The sequence below is a fragment of the Oreochromis aureus genome, linkage group 5 (assembly GCF_013358895.1).
Source record: "Oreochromis aureus strain Israel breed Guangdong linkage group 5, ZZ_aureus, whole genome shotgun sequence".
In the NCBI taxonomy this organism is placed as follows: Eukaryota; Metazoa; Chordata; class Actinopteri; order Cichliformes; family Cichlidae; genus Oreochromis; species Oreochromis aureus.
In genome coordinates, this window is record NC_052946.1 from 25,950,347 (window position 1) to 25,969,805 (window position 19,459).

General features: G+C 39.0%; 3 protein-coding genes across 6 annotated transcripts; 1 reads left to right on the forward strand and 2 right to left on the reverse strand.

Moving 5' to 3' along the window:
- Positions 1 to 792: 792 nt before the first annotated feature.
- LOC116334155 (tumor necrosis factor ligand superfamily member 14-like) lies at positions 793 to 4,972 on the reverse strand. Of its 4 annotated transcripts, none has more exons than XM_039611928.1 (5): positions 4,621 to 4,972; positions 4,228 to 4,255; positions 4,078 to 4,116; positions 3,225 to 3,228; positions 793 to 1,903 (listed from the first exon to the last, which is right to left on the reverse strand). In XM_039611928.1, exons 1-5 carry the CDS (start codon positions 4,795 to 4,797, stop codon positions 1,810 to 1,812), a joined length of 342 nt encoding a protein of 113 aa, XP_039467862.1. In that variant the 5' UTR covers positions 4,798 to 4,972; the 3' UTR covers positions 793 to 1,809. The 4 variants fall into 4 exon arrangements, with proteins under 4 accessions (XP_039467862.1, XP_039467863.1, XP_031613354.1 ...); XM_039611929.1 differs by having other exon boundaries at positions 3,148 to 3,228; positions 4,621 to 4,968; XM_039611930.1 differs by lacking the exon at positions 793 to 1,903 and adding an exon at positions 3,527 to 3,583 and having other exon boundaries at positions 3,091 to 3,228.
- Positions 4,973 to 5,935: 963 nt separating this feature from the next.
- LOC116334161 (tripartite motif-containing protein 35-like) lies at positions 5,936 to 7,360 on the forward strand. The gene has a single exon (XM_031757505.1). It carries the CDS (start codon positions 5,936 to 5,938, stop codon positions 7,358 to 7,360), a length of 1,425 nt encoding a protein of 474 aa, XP_031613365.1.
- A 2,858-nt stretch (positions 7,361 to 10,218) lies between these two features.
- gmppb (GDP-mannose pyrophosphorylase B) lies at positions 10,219 to 19,033 on the reverse strand. The gene is made up of 10 exons (XM_031757632.2): positions 18,921 to 19,033; positions 16,751 to 16,934; positions 16,579 to 16,659; positions 15,805 to 15,853; positions 15,524 to 15,666; positions 15,186 to 15,344; positions 14,510 to 14,588; positions 12,524 to 12,651; positions 12,258 to 12,440; positions 10,219 to 11,771 (listed from the first exon to the last, which is right to left on the reverse strand). Exons 2-10 carry the CDS (start codon positions 16,877 to 16,879, stop codon positions 11,640 to 11,642), a joined length of 1,083 nt encoding a protein of 360 aa, XP_031613492.1. The 5' UTR covers positions 16,880 to 16,934; positions 18,921 to 19,033; the 3' UTR covers positions 10,219 to 11,639.
- Between the last annotated feature and the right edge of the window lie 426 nt (positions 19,034 to 19,459).

Genomic DNA, 19,459 nt, shown 5'->3' on the forward strand with positions numbered 1-19,459 from the left:
TTTATCCTAATTCTTTCCTCTTCGTTGTCTTTGTAAAGCACAATGAATTGCTTTTGTATGAAAGGTGCTATATAAATAACTAAATGACTTTGAATTTAATCAACTAAGAGAGATCAAAAACATTAGTAAACAGATTACTAGGCCATGCATCAAACAAAGGTGTAATCATTATTATTATTCCACCTTTGCTGTTGATGATGTGACCAGTCAGAATATCTGTGGTACAAAGTACTCAGTGCAGCTGTTGATCTGAACATGCAAACTACACAACAAACTATTAACAGGAAATGTTGCCGTGCTGCCAAATATACACACCTGCTCTGTAACGTGTGTGCTGTGGTCTGAGAGTTATTTGCTACAGTCAGAGGCACCTGCAGCAGCTTAAGAAGCACATAGCTAATGATCCAGTGAGGAAGCTGGTGTGCCTGGTGAGAACCCATGCAAACTTCACACAGAAAGGCCCTGGCCAGATGATGGAGTTGAACCCAGGACCTTTTGCTGTGAGGCAACAGTGCTAATTACTGTTTGAAAAAGCAAAGATTTACTCTTCATATTCTTGAAAACTCAAAACAGCTTTTTCACCACAAACGCTGTGCAAGGAAAGCAGAGAAAACACAGCAAACATAGTATGCTACCAGATTAATTTTGATGGTGTTATACACTGAAGATCAAAAATAAGATGCGGACTGTAGAACAAATTACAAACAAAAATAAAATGGAACTTTTAATCAGAAATGTAGAATAGAAAAACATTTCAGATAAAAGTTAAAAGAAGAGAATATCAGCTGTCAGTCAAAAATAACATATTTTACTGCTGCAAGGTATTAGGAGTTTATTAAAACAGTAAAATACAAATCAAAAATACAACTCAAGCAAAAACACCACAATCTATGCACAGCTGAACAAAATTATAATTGGTACAACAATCCCATATGTATAGAGATACATGAGTTATATGTTTATCTGACATTAAACTGCACAGCATTTATAAGTTTATTACCTTGAGGTAAATTAATATATCCTCCCAGAGACTTCAGCCATATACCAGTGCACATCAAAAAGAAAATACACCCTCTTTAAGTTATTAGTTTTTACATATCAGGAAATAATGAAAACAAATCACCTTAATCTTACTAGATTACTTGTAGAACCTCAGATAAACAAACACACATGACACAATATCACATAGTTACCTTATATTGTTAACAAAAACTTGAAAAACAAAAGCTGACATCAGAAAAGGTGTGTGAAAAACAAAGTAGATCCTTGCTGTTTTAATGGGATATAAGAGGGTAAGTAGCACCCAGGAGCTGCTAATCAGATGAACTTGATTAATTGAGCATCAAAGCATAAAGATCACAGTTTCAGCAGTTTGCTGGTCTGGAGCATTCAGGTGTTTCAGTACAAAGGAAAGATATCAGCAATGATCTTAGAGAAGCAACTGTTATTAAAAGGTCATTTTCAATCAATTCCAAGTCCATCATTCTACAGTGAGAAAGATTATTCACAAGTGGAAAACATACCATGCCATGTTCCCCGAGTGGATGTCTCAACAAACTGACATCAAGATCAAACCATGCAGTGCTCATAGAATCTGCAAAAGCCCAAGAGTTACGTCTTGGTCTCTACTGGCCTCAGTTATCATGTTAAATGTTAAATTTCATGATAGTACAATTAGAAAAGACTGAGAAAGAGAAAGCCTCTTCACTCTAAAAAGAACATGGCAGCAATGTTTGGATTTGCAAAGCTGCACTTGGACAAAGCACAAGACCAGCAACTAAAGCTTGCATAAACTCAGACCATACAAAATTACTGACAAGGAAAAGAAACAAGTTGGTAGCAATGGCCAAGTGATACTGCAAACCTCAACCTGATTGAAGTGCTGTGGTGGGACCTCAAAGAGCTGTGCATAAACAAACAGAACAAACTTCAATAATTTGAAGTGACGCTGTAAATAAGAGTGGGCCAAAATTTCTCCACAAATATGTGAAAGACTGAATCAGAAACAGATTACTTTATTAATCCCAGAGGAAATTATGTGGTCACATAAACAGTAAGAACAGTAACTACGAAAACTAAGTAATACAATATATTGCAAAGTTTTTTTGTTTTTTTTTTAAAGCTCTTTAAAACAGCCACAGTGGACACACAGTGTTGTACATCATACATGAGTGAAATAGTGAGACAGCAAAATAAAGCTAAAAACGTACAAAACAACACAATGAATATTGTAATGATCTACTTTCTGGCCTCCCTAAAAACAAACTAGAACCCTACTACACTCCAGAACTTAGGTGCACAGGTTGTGACCAAGGCCAGAAGAGAGTATGGACAACACCAGCTTTTAAGTATCTGCATTGTCTTCCTGCCAGCCCCAGAATAGATTCTTTATCTAGTTTTTAGGTTTTTGAAGTTGTCCCTAAAGTCAGAAGTAAAACCCACAGTGAGAAAGCTTTCTGTTACTATGCTGCACATCTGTGGAACAGCCTTCTTGAAGACCTGAGGACAGCCAATCATGTCAATGCTTTCACAGCCACAACCCACTGATAACGCTTTCTTAGTTCAGTTTCTAATGTTTTATCTGTTGGGCTCAGTAGTGACTTATTGACTAATTGTTGTTGAAGGTGGGTCTGCAAACTACTGAATCATTTTTTTTTATTGCACTTTGATTTAACTTTTGCTAAATGCATAATAAAACAGTGAGATCAATGATTCTTTTCTACAGTCATTGGGTGTAATATGTCATGTTGTTTTATACTTAGTTAGACTTAAATCATTTGAGAGCCTGGTAAAGACCAGATGATTTTCTGATATTTCCTGCTGTGTAAAGTTACATCATGAATGCACCAAAGAAATGTTCAGAAACATTATATTGCAAAATGTTTAAATTTGTCCTTATCCTAACAAAAATTCCTTCACCTTTATGCAAATGAAAAAGTCCACCCAGAAAGCTGTTGTTTAAGTCGTTTGTGTTCACCCGTAACTCTTTCTGTGACTGCATGAGGGTATAATAATTTTCACGTAGGTGAGCAGATTTCATAACAAAGTGGTTAAAAAAAACAGGTGACTGGTTCCAGAGCCCAATGTCACTAAAGCAAACTTTGGAATACACATAGTAAAATCCCTCCTTCTGAACTTCAAGCCTACCGTCTTTGTAGGCCATGCCGCTGAGAACAGTGACATTATTTATATGCCAAAGCATCACCTCGTTTTCTTGAACCGACCCGCCTGCAGGGATAAAAGACAAGATGGATGTAGCAATTTAAAGTTGTGTATTTTCAGTCAGGCACGGCAAACATTTAAACCAATTTATGTAAAGTTCAGCTCCTGTTTTTCGCCAGTTATGATCCGTTTTGTGAAACAGCTAGCTTCAATGAATTGCTCGAAAGGAAATAGGGACTGCAAAGTTGATCTGACAGAAGGGACAGAAGACACCCGTACATTTGCTTCTAAACTGTACCCAGTGTTTTATTAATCTGATTTTTTTTTGTACGCTGTCATAAAAATTTGAATTTCCTGTAGTCACCTTGCCTTGTTCTTCATCCCTCTTGTGCCACCCCATTTGAAAAAGATCTAAATGCCCCTGATAACACACAGTAGATAATGCAGTACTTTAGTTTTGTGATAATATTCACCTAATTATTGTTATTGTTATTATTATTTATTTGGTAAATATTTAAATGAATGTAGCTTTTTCACATAATGTGCCAACAAATTAATAAAATAAAAAAAATTTCTTTTTAGCTTCTTTTTTCTCTGAAGTCAAATCTTGGTGTGTTTATTGCAGCTTCATTGACAGTTTGAGTTTCAAAACAAACTCACAGTTTATACTCAGCATATAATGCTGTTGCCTTACATCTGATATAAAAATACAGCACGCAAGACAAAATATTTATCACTGACAATGATGGGAAATCAAGGCTTTTCTATACAGTTTGACTGTTAATTAGAGAAACAAATGCAAAAATCATGCAAATCAGAAAATCATGACAACGGTTATTTTATTTATGGATGGTATACACATGTGTTATTTACAACAACAACAACAACAACAACAACAACAAAAAGTTATCCAACCTGTCAGATGTGCAAAACCACGGATTGGTCCATCTTGTTCTGCAAAAAACAGTGTTTTGTTTTTTAGATACGCTCACAAAAGATATTCTTAGTCTCGAGATTTTAGTTCATGGTTGAATTAAGGTTAAATGTAATAGAAGACTTGTGTACCTGATCTGTTCTTCAGTCTTGAGACAGCCTGCAATGGAAGTTAAAAATTAGTTTGAAAGAAATTGTCCATGCGTCATATTTGATGATAGAGTACAACGCTTACTTGTACAGAGAAGAATTTTTAAAAAATAAAATAACATTTTTTTAAAAGTACAGGAAAACTGAGTAAAATATAAACAAACGACTGTTAAAAAGAGACAAGCTCACAACAAATGTGCCTAAAATTAAAGAAGCTTTTGCAATTAGATATGTGCTACAGTAGTATCTAATCTTATCAGCTGATATATCACAACTGCTTAATTGTTACAGTTATTGAATTCATTTTTACACCTTTAAAGTCACAATAAGAGAGGATAAAAGGCTCAGACTAGAGTACACTGAGCTGATACTCACCAATTCACGGTGGTAAAGCAGGTTAATAAAAAAAGCCTCTGCAGCAATGCCACACAGCACTACAGTCAGCAGGACAAACAGCAATGTTTGTGCCAATTTGTCATCTTTTTGTTGCTCATCTGGATTCTGGGGCACTGCAGCAACAAGTCTGTCCAGTTCCACACCAGTGTCCGCCATTCCTGCAGAGAAAATATCTTCAAATAATGGACAAAAAGTGTCTTTTTGACTCAAGGAAGCTGCTCAAGGAAGGAAGTACTGTGGTTTAAAGCGGCGATGACTCGCCATCCTGAGGGGCACTACCAGTAACAGAAATGCATGCACACACTGCAAAACACATTTCCTCTTAAACACATTTCCTCTTAAACACAGTCACACTTCAAACATATGCTCTGGTTTCACAGTCATGTGTTTCACAGTCATGTGGTGTCAATGTGTCAAGTTCACATTGACACCTGAACCACTGATCACTCAAGACGTCCCAGAATATTCTATGAAAACATATCTTACAGTATTACTCATCTTCCACAATATAGGTGTCAAAAGGATCCACAAATATGTGTTTTTCAAGATGTAACAATAACACTCTCACAATAATTTTACGTTTTGAAGATATTGCTGAGTTTTGCTTCCTTTTTGTTCTGATTGGTACTCTGGTTGTTTTCCTAAGGTGCTAAGGATTAGCATTAAAAATGAAAAAAACAAGAATTAGCTTTCATGTATCTTATTTTGTTTTGTGCTTCCGTTCTTCTCTCCCGTTTCTCTGATTCTTGTCGCCTGCACTGTATTTGCCTACTTTCCACTGTTTGTCACGAGCAATCAGTCACCTATACATAGTCCTCTCCATCTGCTGGGCTACAATACATCTCTAACAGGTGTTAGAGAGCCTGCCAGGCAGAAATCCCTGAAGGCAAATTTCTCTCAGTTGCTGAGATATGATCTAACGTCCTGCTTCTCCACCGCTTTTGGTTGGCTGTAACAGACAAAAGAACTGTAAATGCAGATAAGAGGCTTTGTAGGCAAAGGTAGCATAAGTGCCACAATAGAGTTGCAACAGAAACATTAATTGGAATTAAACCAGGCATCATATGGCATCAGTTATGTGTCACAGTTTCACTTTGTGAGCAGTGTGTTTGAGATTCACTATCGAAGCAAAGAGGAATCATAGCTATCGGGGATACTGCCACTTCTACCTGCTGCTGATTTCATATAACGAGCAGGACTTTTAAAGAAGCCACAGCTGGAAGAAAAGTAAGTTTCAAGATACGTCTTCAGTCTCTAATTACCCTAGCTGCATTTTTTTTCACTCAGAGGCAAAATGTCCTCTCAGTCAGAAATGAATCTCTCTTGTTCGATCTGCTATGACATCTTCAGAGACCCCATCATGCTGTCGTGCAGCCACAGCTTCTGTAAAGACTGCCTGCAAATGTGGTGGAAGGAGAAACCAGTACGTAAATGCCCACTTTGTAAGAACGTGCATTTGTCAGATGACCCACCCTGTAACTTGGTGTTAAAGAACCTGTGTGAAGCTTTCTTACTGGAGAAAGCTCAAAAAGCTTCTTTAGAGTCAGAGGCTCACTGCAGTCTGCACTCTGAGAAACTCAAACTCTTCTGTCTGGACCATCAGCTGCCAGTGTGTCTTGTTTGTAGGGATTCAAAAATACACAACAAACACAAATTCAGAACCATCGAAGAAGCTGCAGAGGATCACAGAAAAGTGCTTCAGGTGTTACTAAAGCCCTTAAAAGAGAAACTGAAGCACTTTAAAATAGTTAAAGGAGACTTTGATCAAACCAGAGAACACATTAAAATCCAGGCCCTTCACACAGAGAGGAAGATCAAGGAGAAGTTTGCAAAAATGCACCAGTTTCTACAAGAAGAAGAAAAAGAAAGAATCACTGCTCTGAGGGCAGAAGAGGAGCAGAAGAGTCAGATGATCAAGGAGAAGACGGAGGCTCTGAGCCGAAAGATAGCAGCTCTTTTAGACACAATCAGAGCCACAGAGGAGAACCTGAGAGCTGAAGATGTCTCATTTTTGCAAAACATCAAGCCTGCAGTGAACAGAGTCCAGCAGTGCACCCTGCTGGAGGAACTACATGTGGTCTCAGGAGCTCTGATAGATGTGGCCCAACACCTGGGCAACCTAACCTTCAACATCTGGAAGAACATGAAGGAGATGGTTTCCTGCACTCCAGTGATTCTGGATCCAAACACAGCTCATCAACAACTCATCCTCTCAGAAGATCTGACCAGTGTGAGTCTCGGTGAGAGACAGCAGCTTCCCAACAATCCAGAGAGATTTGACCACCATCCAATTGTTCTGGGCACCGAGGGCTTCGACTCAGGGACTCACAGCTGGGATGTTGAGGTTAGAAAGGATGGGATCAGGTGCCTCGGTGTGCTAATAGAGTCTGTTAAGAGAAAAGAACAATTACAGACTGGATTCTGGGAAATATGTCTCCAGGATGGACAATACACAGCAGCCGCTCCACCACTTCCTGATAAACCTCTCTCAGTGAAGAAGCTCCAGAGGGTCAAAGTTCAGCTGGACTGTGACAGAGGGAAGCTCTCATTCTTTGATCTTGACACCAGTACACACATACACACCTTCAAACTCAGTTTCACTGAGAAGCTGTTTCCTTACATTGGCACGCACAGTAAAGTACCAATGAAGATTTTACCTGTGACTGTGAGAGTGGAACAGCACACGCCCTCTTTATCTACAGGTTTTTGGTTTAGCTAGCTCTTATTTCCACTCAGAAATCTCTGAGTTTTGATGAGTTTTATTTAAGAATTTTTACATTTCAATAGCTTATTATATTAGGGTTTTTCTTTCAATGTTAAAAGACACTGAAAGCCTTTTAGATTTTATTACTTGTATATTTTCTTTCTTGTTTTAATATGTTTGTCTGTCTTATGCGTCTATAAAGCCTTTTAGGTGGGATAATGGGCTCTACAAATAAACTAACTTGGCTTAACTGGTAATAGTCAATCTTACAAGCTTTAATAATTGTATCTGTGAAAATGTAGTTTTACATTTCTGTGTGTCATCAATATTTTTTCGTTTTTGGGCCACTAACAGAGACTGGGGAGAGTGGTACACGCCCTGATCCATCCAAACGTCAAGTGTGCAAGAGTTGTTTTTTTTTTTACTAAACGTAGTAATAAAAAGCTACGACTTTTTTAGTCCAATTTAATGTTTAAATTGGTATTATTTAGATACAAATATACTTTAAATGCAAAAACAAAATGTAATTGTGTATACATTTCAATTTGTATGGTAATCTAGTGAAGTAATCTAACGAAGCTCAAAAGTGTCTGTAAAACCAACAGATTTGGATTTAAATGTAAAAAATTCTTTCAGATGTTATGTACATCAGGAAAAATTAAAAACAACCTTTGCCTCTATAAAGTTTTTATATCTCTAAATTAAAATTTGAACATTCACAAAGGGTTGTGGCGTTTTAAGAAAAAAAAAAAAAACATGTTCATGCACTTTACATTTCACGGGTAATGCAGAGAGACCAGAAAGGTGAATCTAACTGTGGTGACAATTTTTATCACTGACATGAGATTTACTGTGACCTTCACCTGTTAAACATCCAATAATAAGAGTCCAGACGTGTTGCAGTGGTCAATAGATTATATTTTTTTCTTTCAGAAATTAAAAAAAAACATTACAAAGACCAACTTCCTTCACTCAAAGTCTTTTGCACATTCTGCTCTGAATAGTGCTCGCCACAAACAGCAGAATCACTGCTTTACATCGAGACACCAGCGCTGAGTGTGGACTAACACAGGACTAACCTGCTGACCAGTTTTAGTAACCTCCCACAGGAGAGCATTTATTTAAAGGCGACCTGTTGCATTTATATTGTTAATTTCCTGCTCTATGCTTTTTGACTCCACTCCAGTATCACAGAATGATTCCAAGTTTAAAAACAATCCTTATTTTTCTTATTCTAGTCCCTTATGCAGCCCCTCAGTTCAAACTTTAAACCCCTCATCTGCTGACTGGCTGGCACTTGGAAGCCTACAGAGGGGTAGTACCCAGTGCTTGTGAACTGTACTTTCCCCATTTAGTATGTAAAGAAATCCAAAAACACCCTGAACCTTCAACGTGTATTTTGTTCACATATAATATGAAAATCTGACCCAGGAACATTAAAAAACAAAACAAAACAGAAAAGCAGACCAGATACCCTTAAAAGATTTTCAGGCGTGTAATTATTTCAAGTTAAAACACTTGGTTTTTACAAACTGTCTCAGGGGAGAGATGTCTGTCTTATCAGCAGTTAAGGAGAAACTGCTATGTGAAAACACCAGCAACTTTTCCAGTCTTAGCACGGGGCTGATTAGCACTTTACTGAAGATTTCTAATTTCCAAGGATTCTTTCTGGCTTAGAAATTTGAATGTGAGTGTTTATTTATAACCCTGAAATAAGTCAAAGAAAAGTTTTAGTAGTTCTAATGACACAGGGGATTTACACTGGGCTCGGTTTACTTTTACTTTACATTTGTTTGTAAAAGCTCAAAATCATCTGATTTTTATGCTAGTAGCAGGAAATAACACGTGGCTAACATGTTAGCGTTAGATTTGTTTGAAAGTTGGCTTTTTAATTATATACACAGATTATTGTACAAATTAAATACTGAACACAGAATGAGACTGTCAACATTAGTGATACTGAAAATTTTATGATTTACTGATGCAATGTCAAATTCATGAAGTTAATAAAGTTTACTTCTGATGGTCGGATACATTTTGTTTAGTTTTGGGCAGTCTGGTCATGAGATTATATGATGATCTTTTGGAGTCACGCCCCTGCTTTTAGTTGGAAAGAAATCTGTCAGTCATTGGTGGACTTCAGTGATGTCAGTGGTTCCAACTTAAGGTCCAGTAATTTCATGGTGCCATGCTCTTTCCATCTTTTTGGCCTCAGGACTATTATTTTTGCTGACAATGCAAGAAACTGGTCCTAAATTAGACTGCGTCTTCTCCTCGAGGCTGAAAGCTAACTTACAATCTAAGTATTTTTACTCTGAAAACCCTGACAGGAAGCGGTGACTTATACTCCTTTTCCTTTGATGTTTTTTTTTTAGTACATTGAAAACTTTTCCCACCTTTAAGAGGATTATTACCAGGGGTGCACATAAGTGGTCCACAGGTGCGCAATTCGCTGTCAAAATAAAAGACGCGCACCAGATAAGAAGTTGCAATGCGCGTTTGCGTACATAAGATTTTCTGGAGGAGGACGGACAATTGTTTAGAACTCTTAAAGATGTTGAAGAAGCAAGCTCCTTTAAGCAATTACTTTGGTGTTCCTCCACCTCCAAAGAAATGTCAGGAGTCCGAACCGCAAAAGAAGCGCGTATTCTCAGAAAAGTGGTGAAAATCCCACTCTAGCGGACAAAAACAGTGCCTTTTATATGTATGCAAACACGTGTTGCAACTTCTTATCTGGTGCACGTCTTTTATTTTGACAGCGAATGCGCACCTGCGGACCACTTATGTGCACCCCTGATTATTGCATCTGATGGCCATTGCCTAATTTGTGACAAAACCAAAACACGTTCTGCTTACTTCATGTGGAGTAGGAATTTTTGGACAGCGCTGTATATTTATTTATAATGTGCAATTAATCTTAAAGACTAAAGTTGTCCACATTATAAAGTTGTCAGCTCGCCCACTACAGTGTTGGAGCACTTATTGCTGATCATTAACTTGTCTGACATTGAAACAAACCGTTTCAAAGAACAGAGAAACCTGGAAAGTTCATCAAGAACACGAGACATAACCAACATTTACCATGATTAAAGCTGCAGTTATTGGTATTTCTGTATAAAAACAAATCAAATTATTGACTGTTATTTGATGTAAATTACATTCAGGTGGACGCAAACATGACTTCCAACTCAAAACATTCACATTTCCATGAAGTTGCTTACAGCTTGTTCTGCTGCCCTCAATAATAAACTGCTATGGCTTTAAAGGACCAGTGTGTAGGAATTAGTGACATCTAGTGGTGAAGTTGTAGATTGCAAGATACTGAATCGCCCTTTGTTTCCAGCAAGCAGCAGAAATAAACACATTTACAGGCTGGTAACAACTGTACGGACAGTGATTTTTATATATTTAAATATAATTTCAACCATTGAGATTTTGCCAAGGCTTAAAATTGGGGTGTGGCATGGATTAAACAATGTGCTTACACTGGTCTCATCTCTTTCCTAGTCTTCACCTCTGCTGGACCCAGCTCACAACTTCACACTTTTGTGTAAGTAAATATTCAACTTCCAAAAAACAAAACAAAAACAAAAACTTGGCAAGCCTCCACAAGCAAACAGTGGTGGCATTGTCCATCTTTGATATACAGTCTATTGTTTACAACTATGTAGGAGCACCTTCAGTTCCATTTACTTATAACCAGTGCTCTTTGTCCTTTTTGGTCTTCAGTAGAAACACTAGTTATAAATCCTGTATTACATTTCTGCTAAAGGAGCATCAGAAATCCTACACACTGGACCTTTAACTGTGACCAATACTGCATTATGTTTCACAATAAGTCAGATCAGAATCTGAGCATTAGTCATGACATCAACCTGTAGCCATGGTTTGATTGTTCTTTTCAGGAAGTGTAAATGCATAGTAAATCTAACCAGCAGTGTTCATATATTCACACACCCACTTCCCCCTTCCCTACCAGTATACTGATCTTTACTCCCTCCACCAAGCAGCCCCCTCTCTCGACTTTTCTCATATTTACCAACATGAGAGTTTGACCTGTCAGTACTTTAAGAAACCTTCCTTGACACACGTCACCTTTTCTGACAAATGCAGCCAAGCAGGGCTAAAAAAAAGTCCAAATTAATGTATAAAAAGAAAGACAAAGAAGACTTTTGTTCTTCCTCCTCCTGCTTCCATTCAACTGCCTGAATGTCCCTCCCTCTTCTCTGGCACAGTTTGGGTCTTCCTCATAGTCTTCATATAAAAGGCGCTGGGATTTTTCCTCCACCTGACGCTACATGATAATTCGCGGCTCCGGGACTGACTCGTTGATGGATTTGTGAGGCAGGACGTTGGCACCGTTCAGGTAAAGCTCGTCATTGACGATCACGTCCTCCCCCAGCACAGTCACATTCTCCATACGCACCTGAGGACGCACATTAAGACACAAGTCATCCACCATCGCACGTGACAAATCTTTGTACATTCGCTGTCCGAGATGAAACAGAGGATTTAACTAGAGAGCGGAAAGAGTACGGCTTCCACAGCCTTCAGCCTCCTTCTGTTCTCCTACTGCTCCTTTGGCGTTAGCTATTATAAGTTATGTGAAAAGGGTAGATATAATAGTGAACTGTGTTGGCCAAAAGTCCCATTTGGTTATTACTTTAAGACAAAAAACCCAAAAACAAAACAAAAAAAAAGAAGTTTGAGCAACTCCAATAAATTATATCCATGAGCGGGTAAGCAGATACAACAAGCTCTAAAAAGAAACAAATAAAATAAACTAGGCTAAGTTATAGAGTACAAATATCACCACAAGTGAGATCTGCAGTTAAACAGACAGAGACACAATTAGCTGCGTCTCACAATAAATGAATGAATCAAGAACGTCCACACATTTTTCCCCACTCACCCACTGGCCGACTGACGAGCTCCACCCCACGATGCAGCTCTCCAGCCACGAGTGCGATCGAACCCTTGACCCTTTCAGCACCGTGCACCGCTTTATCCTCACCCCGTCCTCCACGACAACGCCGGCGCCGATGGTGACATTCGGGCCGATGGTGCAGTTCTCCCCGATCTGTGCCGTGGGATCCTTGACAGAAGAAGAAAAGGGGATGATCATTATCATGAAGTACAAGCCTTTATTTTGATGTCACATTAACAAAGTGCACTCACCACCAAGACGTTGCCGAGGAAACCGGGGCCTGTGCGTAATCTCTCAGGTGCGTGTTGTCGTACTGACTGGAGGTACATACACATCCCTGTTAGGAAGTCTTTAGGCTGGCCGATGTCCATCCAGAAACCTGCAGACAGACGGACAGAGGGTGGAAGCTGAAAGCTTGAAAACAACCAGGCGGCTCCTTGTGATCTTTAACAGGTGACTCACTGAATAATGAGGTCACAGAAGAGGCAGACATTTATCTGCTGACTGCAAACTCTACCATATATTTTACATAACTGCCAGCAGAGTTTTCAGCATTTCTTCTCATAGCTGCACAAATCATTCATCTATCTCAACCAAATATCCAGCGAAGTGTTGTGGGGGGGTGCAGGATCAAGAGAGGAGAGGCGGAGTATACAGGGGCAAACAGGCACCCTCACATCTAATCCTACGGCCACCAAAATCACCAGTTATAACCTAACAAGTATGACCGCAGACTATGAATTTCAGGAGCAAACAAACACACAGAAATCAACCAGAAGGTTTGAACCCAGCGCCTATCAGTGCTAACCACTGCAACATGGTGTCACCCCCTTACCGTTAAGCTGTGGGGGGGAAAAGTGGAAACCAGGACAGACAGAGATACAGATTTAAACTGAAAACTGAAAATGCAGTGCAGTGGGTTAAAAAAGCCACATTTTCACTGGAAAGACTGATGGATTTTCTACAGATCTCCGTTTAAAAAAAAAAAAAAAAGAGGGAGAAAAATTACCATCAATTCATAATTCAATAAATACCAATCCTGAAAAAGCATTAATCCAAAAACCTGAATAAAACCACACCAGAAAGAAAGCATGACCAGTATGAACAACATTAATCAGGGTTTTTATGAGCACCAGCATCATAAATAAACATCAGGGTTTCTGGTTTCTGATTAACGTAAAGATTTAAACTGAATTTATCTAATTTTATTCAAGCATAAACTAGCCAAAGATCAGTTATTAAAATGTAATGAATTTATTTAGCCTTTTACACCCAAGACAAAACAGAATTTAGGTCACTTGTACAAATTCCTACTCCTCTAAGAAAGTTTAAAGAACAAATCAAGCCCATCTTTTTTTTTATTTATCCTTTGATTCTTAAGTTAAGTAAATGCTTCGCTGCTAATCTCGAGGACCTTGTTTTACTACTTAAACATGATGAATCACATCATCTTCTAAAGGGGAACAAACCCACTACTGACTGGGACCAGTAAGCCTGCCTGGACTACAGGTCAGGATGGGGTGGGGGTTTGACTACGTGGTTCCGCTGTTTCAGCAAAGCCAAAGGATCTCAGAGAGGAATGAGGATGTAGAGAAGCACCAACAAGTGATTCCTCCTGCTGGTGAGCTCTTATGTTTTTTGTTGTTTTCTTTTTAAACATCTGTATCAGAACTTTAGAGAACCTTTAGGTCTGAGCATAAAGATTAGGTTAGTGGTGCTTTTCTGCAAACGTTTCCTCTCCAGACCTGCACGAAAAGCCCAAACACTTACGTCTGGTGGAGCTGTGAGCTGCAGAGACCAGATCAAGCACACAGGTCAGCTTCAAACCATACATTTCCATCCTACTGATCCTACTGCTGTGTTAAGAAAAAGGTGAGGTCACCACTGTATACTTTTATGAACTGACTTGCATCATTTTGATGAATACGATCTTCTCCACGGGCCCCTATTTTGGGCAAAAGCTGAATGTTCAGATCTCACATGCAGCTTTACAGTCCTGTGCTGTAGTAGAAGCTACTTTCGGCTGCTTCCCTGCCACCAGCGGTCGCCACAGTGGGCAGCTCTGCATGTCTGATTTGGCAGATTTTCTTTAAACGCAGGATGCCCTTTCTGACGCAACCCCAAAGAGGATTTGTGTCTCCGGCTGGAATCAAACCAGTCACTATTTGACCACTACGCCACTGGAGGAGAAGAGTCCTGTGCTGTAGTACTGCAGTCTTAATATTAGTATTAGTTACCTTGCAGCTCCATGGCATACAGCTGTCCCTCCCCTGCCATGACAGGAAATATTTCTTTTTCAATGGATGTTGGTCTCAGCTGCAAAAAGAATGCATAAAAAAGTCATGAACGTGGTCCAAAAAATAAACAAAACTATAGTGTCTTCAGACTCAGTGTTTCCCGCAGATTCCCACATAATCAGGTGCCTCTCCAGTGAGTCTCATCCTGCTGGTAGACTCCACCGTGTTGAAGACGAGCTGGTGGCTGTAGTTCTTGTAGTCTGCTCTTCAACCTCAGAGAAGCAGCACACAAACCTGTTGTAGGTTCGGCTTAGAGTGACCCAGGGTCTCGCAGGAGATATTCAGAGCAGGAGGACTGCAATCACTAGCTACAGTCCAAGATAGTGAAGTCTGAGTACATCAGAATGTAGGACGAGCTCTGATCAAGAAGCTGAATGATATCAGTGACTGCCACAATGACAGGCTGAACAGTGACCCAGATGGCATTCTTCACTCTGATCAAAACTAAAAGGCTGGAAGCACTGGTGGTAGCTCCTTTTCAGCTTTCAGTCTTCAATAATACCAGATACTAACAGTGTGGCCCACCCAGGTAAAGTCCGTCTGTGGGAAACACTGAGTCTGTTACTAAATAACACACTAACATCGACACTATGAGTGAGTGCGAGAGCCTCCTCACCTGGATCCTGCTGAGCATGCTGGGATTGAAGATGTACATGCCGGCATTAATTTTGTTGGAGACAAAGACCTGTGGTTTCTCCACAAAGCGATGGATCCTCCCGCTGTCCGCCTCATACACCACCACACCGTACTTAGAGGGCTCTTCCACCCGTGTTACCTTCATGCACGCACAGACACACACACAGACACACACACAGACACACACACACACACACACACACAGAGTATGACCCCACAGTAAGTACTAGTCAGCTTCCCCTAAACCACCTAAAACATATAAAAACCTGTCAATATGCAGCAGCTAAGCATAGGAAATACTTGGACAGTCTCTCTTACCACAATGGTTCCCTCCTTGCTGTGGTTGCGGTGGAACTGCAGCAGATCTTTGAATGGAAAATCACAGATGACGTCTGAGTTGAGAACAAAGAACGGCTCACCGTCATCGTTCAGCAAGTCTCGAGCCAACGCCAGGGGACCCGCTGTGCACAAACACACAGTTTTATATGGTTCACAATAATTTACTATGGTTTTTAAAAGATGAGTTAATCGATGTTGAATTACTGGATACTTGCAGAGAGCCATTTACTGGATCTGTCTGTCGTAAAGACAAAACTCACCTGTTCCCAGAGGCTCCTTCTCATGAGACAGAGAGATACGAATCCCGAGCTGAGAAGAAAACAAAAAACAGTCAGGTTCAACTTTAATGTTTGGGCTCAGTTAGAAACCACACCACATCACACACGAATCCAAATGAATGTCTCCGGAATTTATTTCCTAACATGTGACCAGAGATACAGAAATCCCACAAGTCCAACAACCGAGTCTTTGAGGTCCTGATCAAGCACAACAAAGATCACCTAGTGTGAAATCACGCTGATTAAAGATGTTCCCTTCAGGTTACAAGCCACAGATGAGACACGCAACTAATCACAATCTATCTAAAGATTTCTTGTTTCTGTTTTTTTCCACTTATAGTCCAGAGATTATACTGACCAATCACATATGATCAAATTTCTCCACACAGGTAAACAGTCCATAGAAAAATTAAAACTGCAGGCTTGCACTGCCTGAAAAGCAATCTCAGAATAATTAGCCATCCTTTGAGGATGACTTAGTTTCTAAATTCAGACCAATTGATTGGAAATCTTGAACCTAAAACCTGTTACCGACTTTCTGAATATCCTGGATAAACTAGAACCAGAAAAATAAGAAGCAGAGACGCCGATAGTTTCTTGAAAAGGGAACCAAACATACTCGACAGTGACTGTTGTGCACAATTATACCTCAGTAAATGAAATCCTGATTAATAAAACTGGTTATCTATCATATATCACTCCATGCAGGAGAAACCTGGTGGTGTTTGCTGTAACAGTGCAGGTTGTTGTACGTACTCTCTGCTCCTGCACTCTCATCTCTCTCTCCAGCAGCTCTGACATATAGCTCACTGCCAGAACCACATGGTCCACCCCAGCCTGAAAACACACAGAGACAGTGATTCATGACTACAACACAAAATAACCTCTCAGTAGCATCATTAGATCCTTATTGATATCTTTGCCTTACTTTCACCAGCGCCTCCACCTGGTGCAGCAGGATGGGTTTGTTGCAGAACTCCACGAGGGGTTTTGGGACGCTCAGGGTGAGCGGTCGCAGTCGGGTCCCGTACCCCCCCACCAGGATCAAAGCCTTCATGATTCTGCCGTTACCAACAATTACCCAAGTTCATCAATAACCAGATGCTGATGCCCTGAAAAGACGAGATTCACATTCATCATTAAAATCAGACATTTTCTAAAGGAAGGACAGAAAAAAATCTGTCATGCTTGTTTCTGTGTTGGATTTAAAATTAAAAGTGACTTTCAAATACAGTCACTTTTTTACTTTGAAGACGACAATCAGAGAAAAATTTATTATAACCTCCAGGACAGATCATGATCTTATTATTTTACTATAAACTTTTTCTCCCAGTATTTGATATTTTCAAACAGCACATGTCAATATTTTGCTTGTGGCAAAGATCCCTTAGTATTTGTTCTCTGGATTTACTTGAAAAACAGGTTCTTCCCATGAAATTGATGACATTTGTGTGACTTACAGTACACGAACAAACATACTATGGGGTGAAATTTAAAAAAAAACTTTGCAGACAGGTGCAAAACAGATGGACAGCAAAGCATTTACATTTTTCATATCAGTGAATATCAGATAAAATAGACACAAATGCCAATATACAAACAGGCAAATATTGGCAAAAAAACAATGTGATACTACTAATATAAATCTGGGGCTATACTTAATACAGAGCTTTACAAAATCCATGATCATTTTCTAACCTTGAGCAGGTAGTTTTAAAGATAATGCCTAATGTATTTTAAAGTAATAATGTATTAAAATAATACATCATTACTAAAATAAATCACGTGTAAGACTTGAACTGTGGTCAGATCAGAGACTATTTCCTGATCCATTGTGTTGTTTACTTTGGTTTGTCGTATTTTTATTGAGCCATTTTACTACACTCAATTCTATTCCGGGTGGAAAGGTGAATTGTATTAAAAGAAGAAAATGGATGATTAAATTCTACTTTGTTTTATTTATATTCTTAGTTACTAAACTTCTGTACTGTTATTTTAACATGTTTAACTTAGGTCAGGGTTTTCCTGATTCAAAATGGACCTTTGAGAGTGACTATATATGTAAACATGTCTGGTCCACTTACAGTTAAAGCAAAGAATCTGTGTTACAGAAGTCTGTGCATTTTCCTGATATCTACTGGCCTTGAAGAAAAGTAAATTTTTACAAAGTTGTACACTTGAGTAAATAATACAATAAAATCACAGCGATGGTGATTTTGTTATTGTTTTTACTGCATTTACACATTTGGATGCAGTAATTCAGGCATTTGCCACCTTTTTGGCTGCATTAAATTCAACTTAATTATTAGCCAATGACATGGAGGTGATAAAGATCAAGATGCTCAGACTTCCATTGGAGTGAGTATCAGAGGGATAGCTCAGGCAGTAGTGGTTTGGAGACAAAGTTAGCGATGCAAGAGGCGGGATAGTGAATAAACTGGACAAAGGATGTTAAATATGGAGCTTCCAGGCAGATAGAAAAGAACAAGAGCACAGAGAACATTTAAGGCTGTAGTGACGACATTTAGATGGTTGGTGTGACAGCAGATCGCTGTGGCAAACTCTAAAGGAAGCATCCGGAAGAAAAAGAAGAGGAAGAACAAGAAGAACAACAAGAGGTCATGGTGTCGCCTCAGATCAACAGATTTCATTCATTCATTCATTCTATCAGGCGGTCTGGAACATGTGATAGGGTGATATTTACGTCCCTGAATAGTGTCGAAAAACAAACCAAAGAACCAACCAACACAAACAGGTGACAAAACGAGGATACACATGGGAATAAACACAGATTAAAACAGGTACTACTAACAGGTACTACTAAAACAACCTGTTAAGAGTATTGCGTTTTATACAGATTACATCAGCACTTTACCTTAAATGAATTCACTTTGAGGGAAACGGTGAGATAAAATGTGACTCTGATCATGTTTTGGTTTGTACTGAACTTACAGTGCCTCTAAATAGCTAACGTCAGCTGACAGAGCTGACTTTATTTATCTGCAGTAAATGAACGCAAATCGACAGGTAGCTGGTTACTATTCAGGTTTTACAGTCTGCGAACAGCGTGAGAGTAAATGAAAACGATGAAAACTCACCTGGGTTTTTTTTTCATTAATAGTCTTCAGCAGGTCTCAATCACTGACACTCTGGGAATGACACGTAAGATCGCTAAAACGCCGAGTCCTTGTTTGGCTTCCGGTGCAAGAGACGGCCAATCAACTCTTTCGACGTCAACATACCTTATCCGGTGAAGCGTTTCAGAATAAGAGTCATTTTAAAAACGGGCTTTGTGCAGCATTTCTATCCACAGACTAATATTTGGACAAGGTTTCTTGGTCTTAAAGTTAAATGAGAATAGTGGAATAAAAATAAATAAATAAAATGAAAATCGATAAATCCTGTGCTTACAGACTTTTTGAAAAATGTATGCAACTAATGGGCTAGTTCCAGAAAAACTTGTTGAACCCAGTTTAATTTTACTGGACAAAAAAACAAGAGCAAGGAATATTTGTTTTGATTAATTAAACAAATGTAACAAGTATAACAAATATGGCAATATTGTCAAAGACTTTTTCCAACTTGAGATAATACCACGACAGGCTCTCTTACAAAATATAAAAGACAGATAATGAAA

Coding starts and splice junctions, on each gene's coding strand:
- LOC116334155 (XM_031757494.2), bottom strand. CDS start 4,797: ATGGCGGACACTGGTGTGGAACTGGACAGACTTGTTGCTGCAGTGCCC. Junction 4,256..4,620: donor TGCTTTACCACCGTGAATTG/GTGAGTATCAGC, acceptor CTTCCATTGCAG/GCTGTCTCAAGACTGAAGAA. Junction 3,229..4,077: donor TGGTTTTGCACATCTGACAG/GTTGGATAACTT, acceptor TTATCCCTGCAG/GCGGGTCGGTTCAAGAAAAC.
- gmppb (XM_031757632.2), bottom strand. CDS start 16,879: ATGAAGGCTTTGATCCTGGTGGGGGGGTACGGGACCCGACTGCGACCG. Junction 15,854..16,578: donor TGAGAGTGCAGGAGCAGAGA/GTACGTACAACA, acceptor TTTTCTTCTCAG/CTCGGGATTCGTATCTCTCT. Junction 12,652..14,509: donor GTATGCCATGGAGCTGCAAG/GTAACTAATACT, acceptor GTCTGTCTGCAG/GTTTCTGGATGGACATCGGC.
- LOC116334161 (XM_031757505.1), top strand. CDS start 5,936: ATGTCCTCTCAGTCAGAAATGAATCTCTCTTGTTCGATCTGCTATGAC.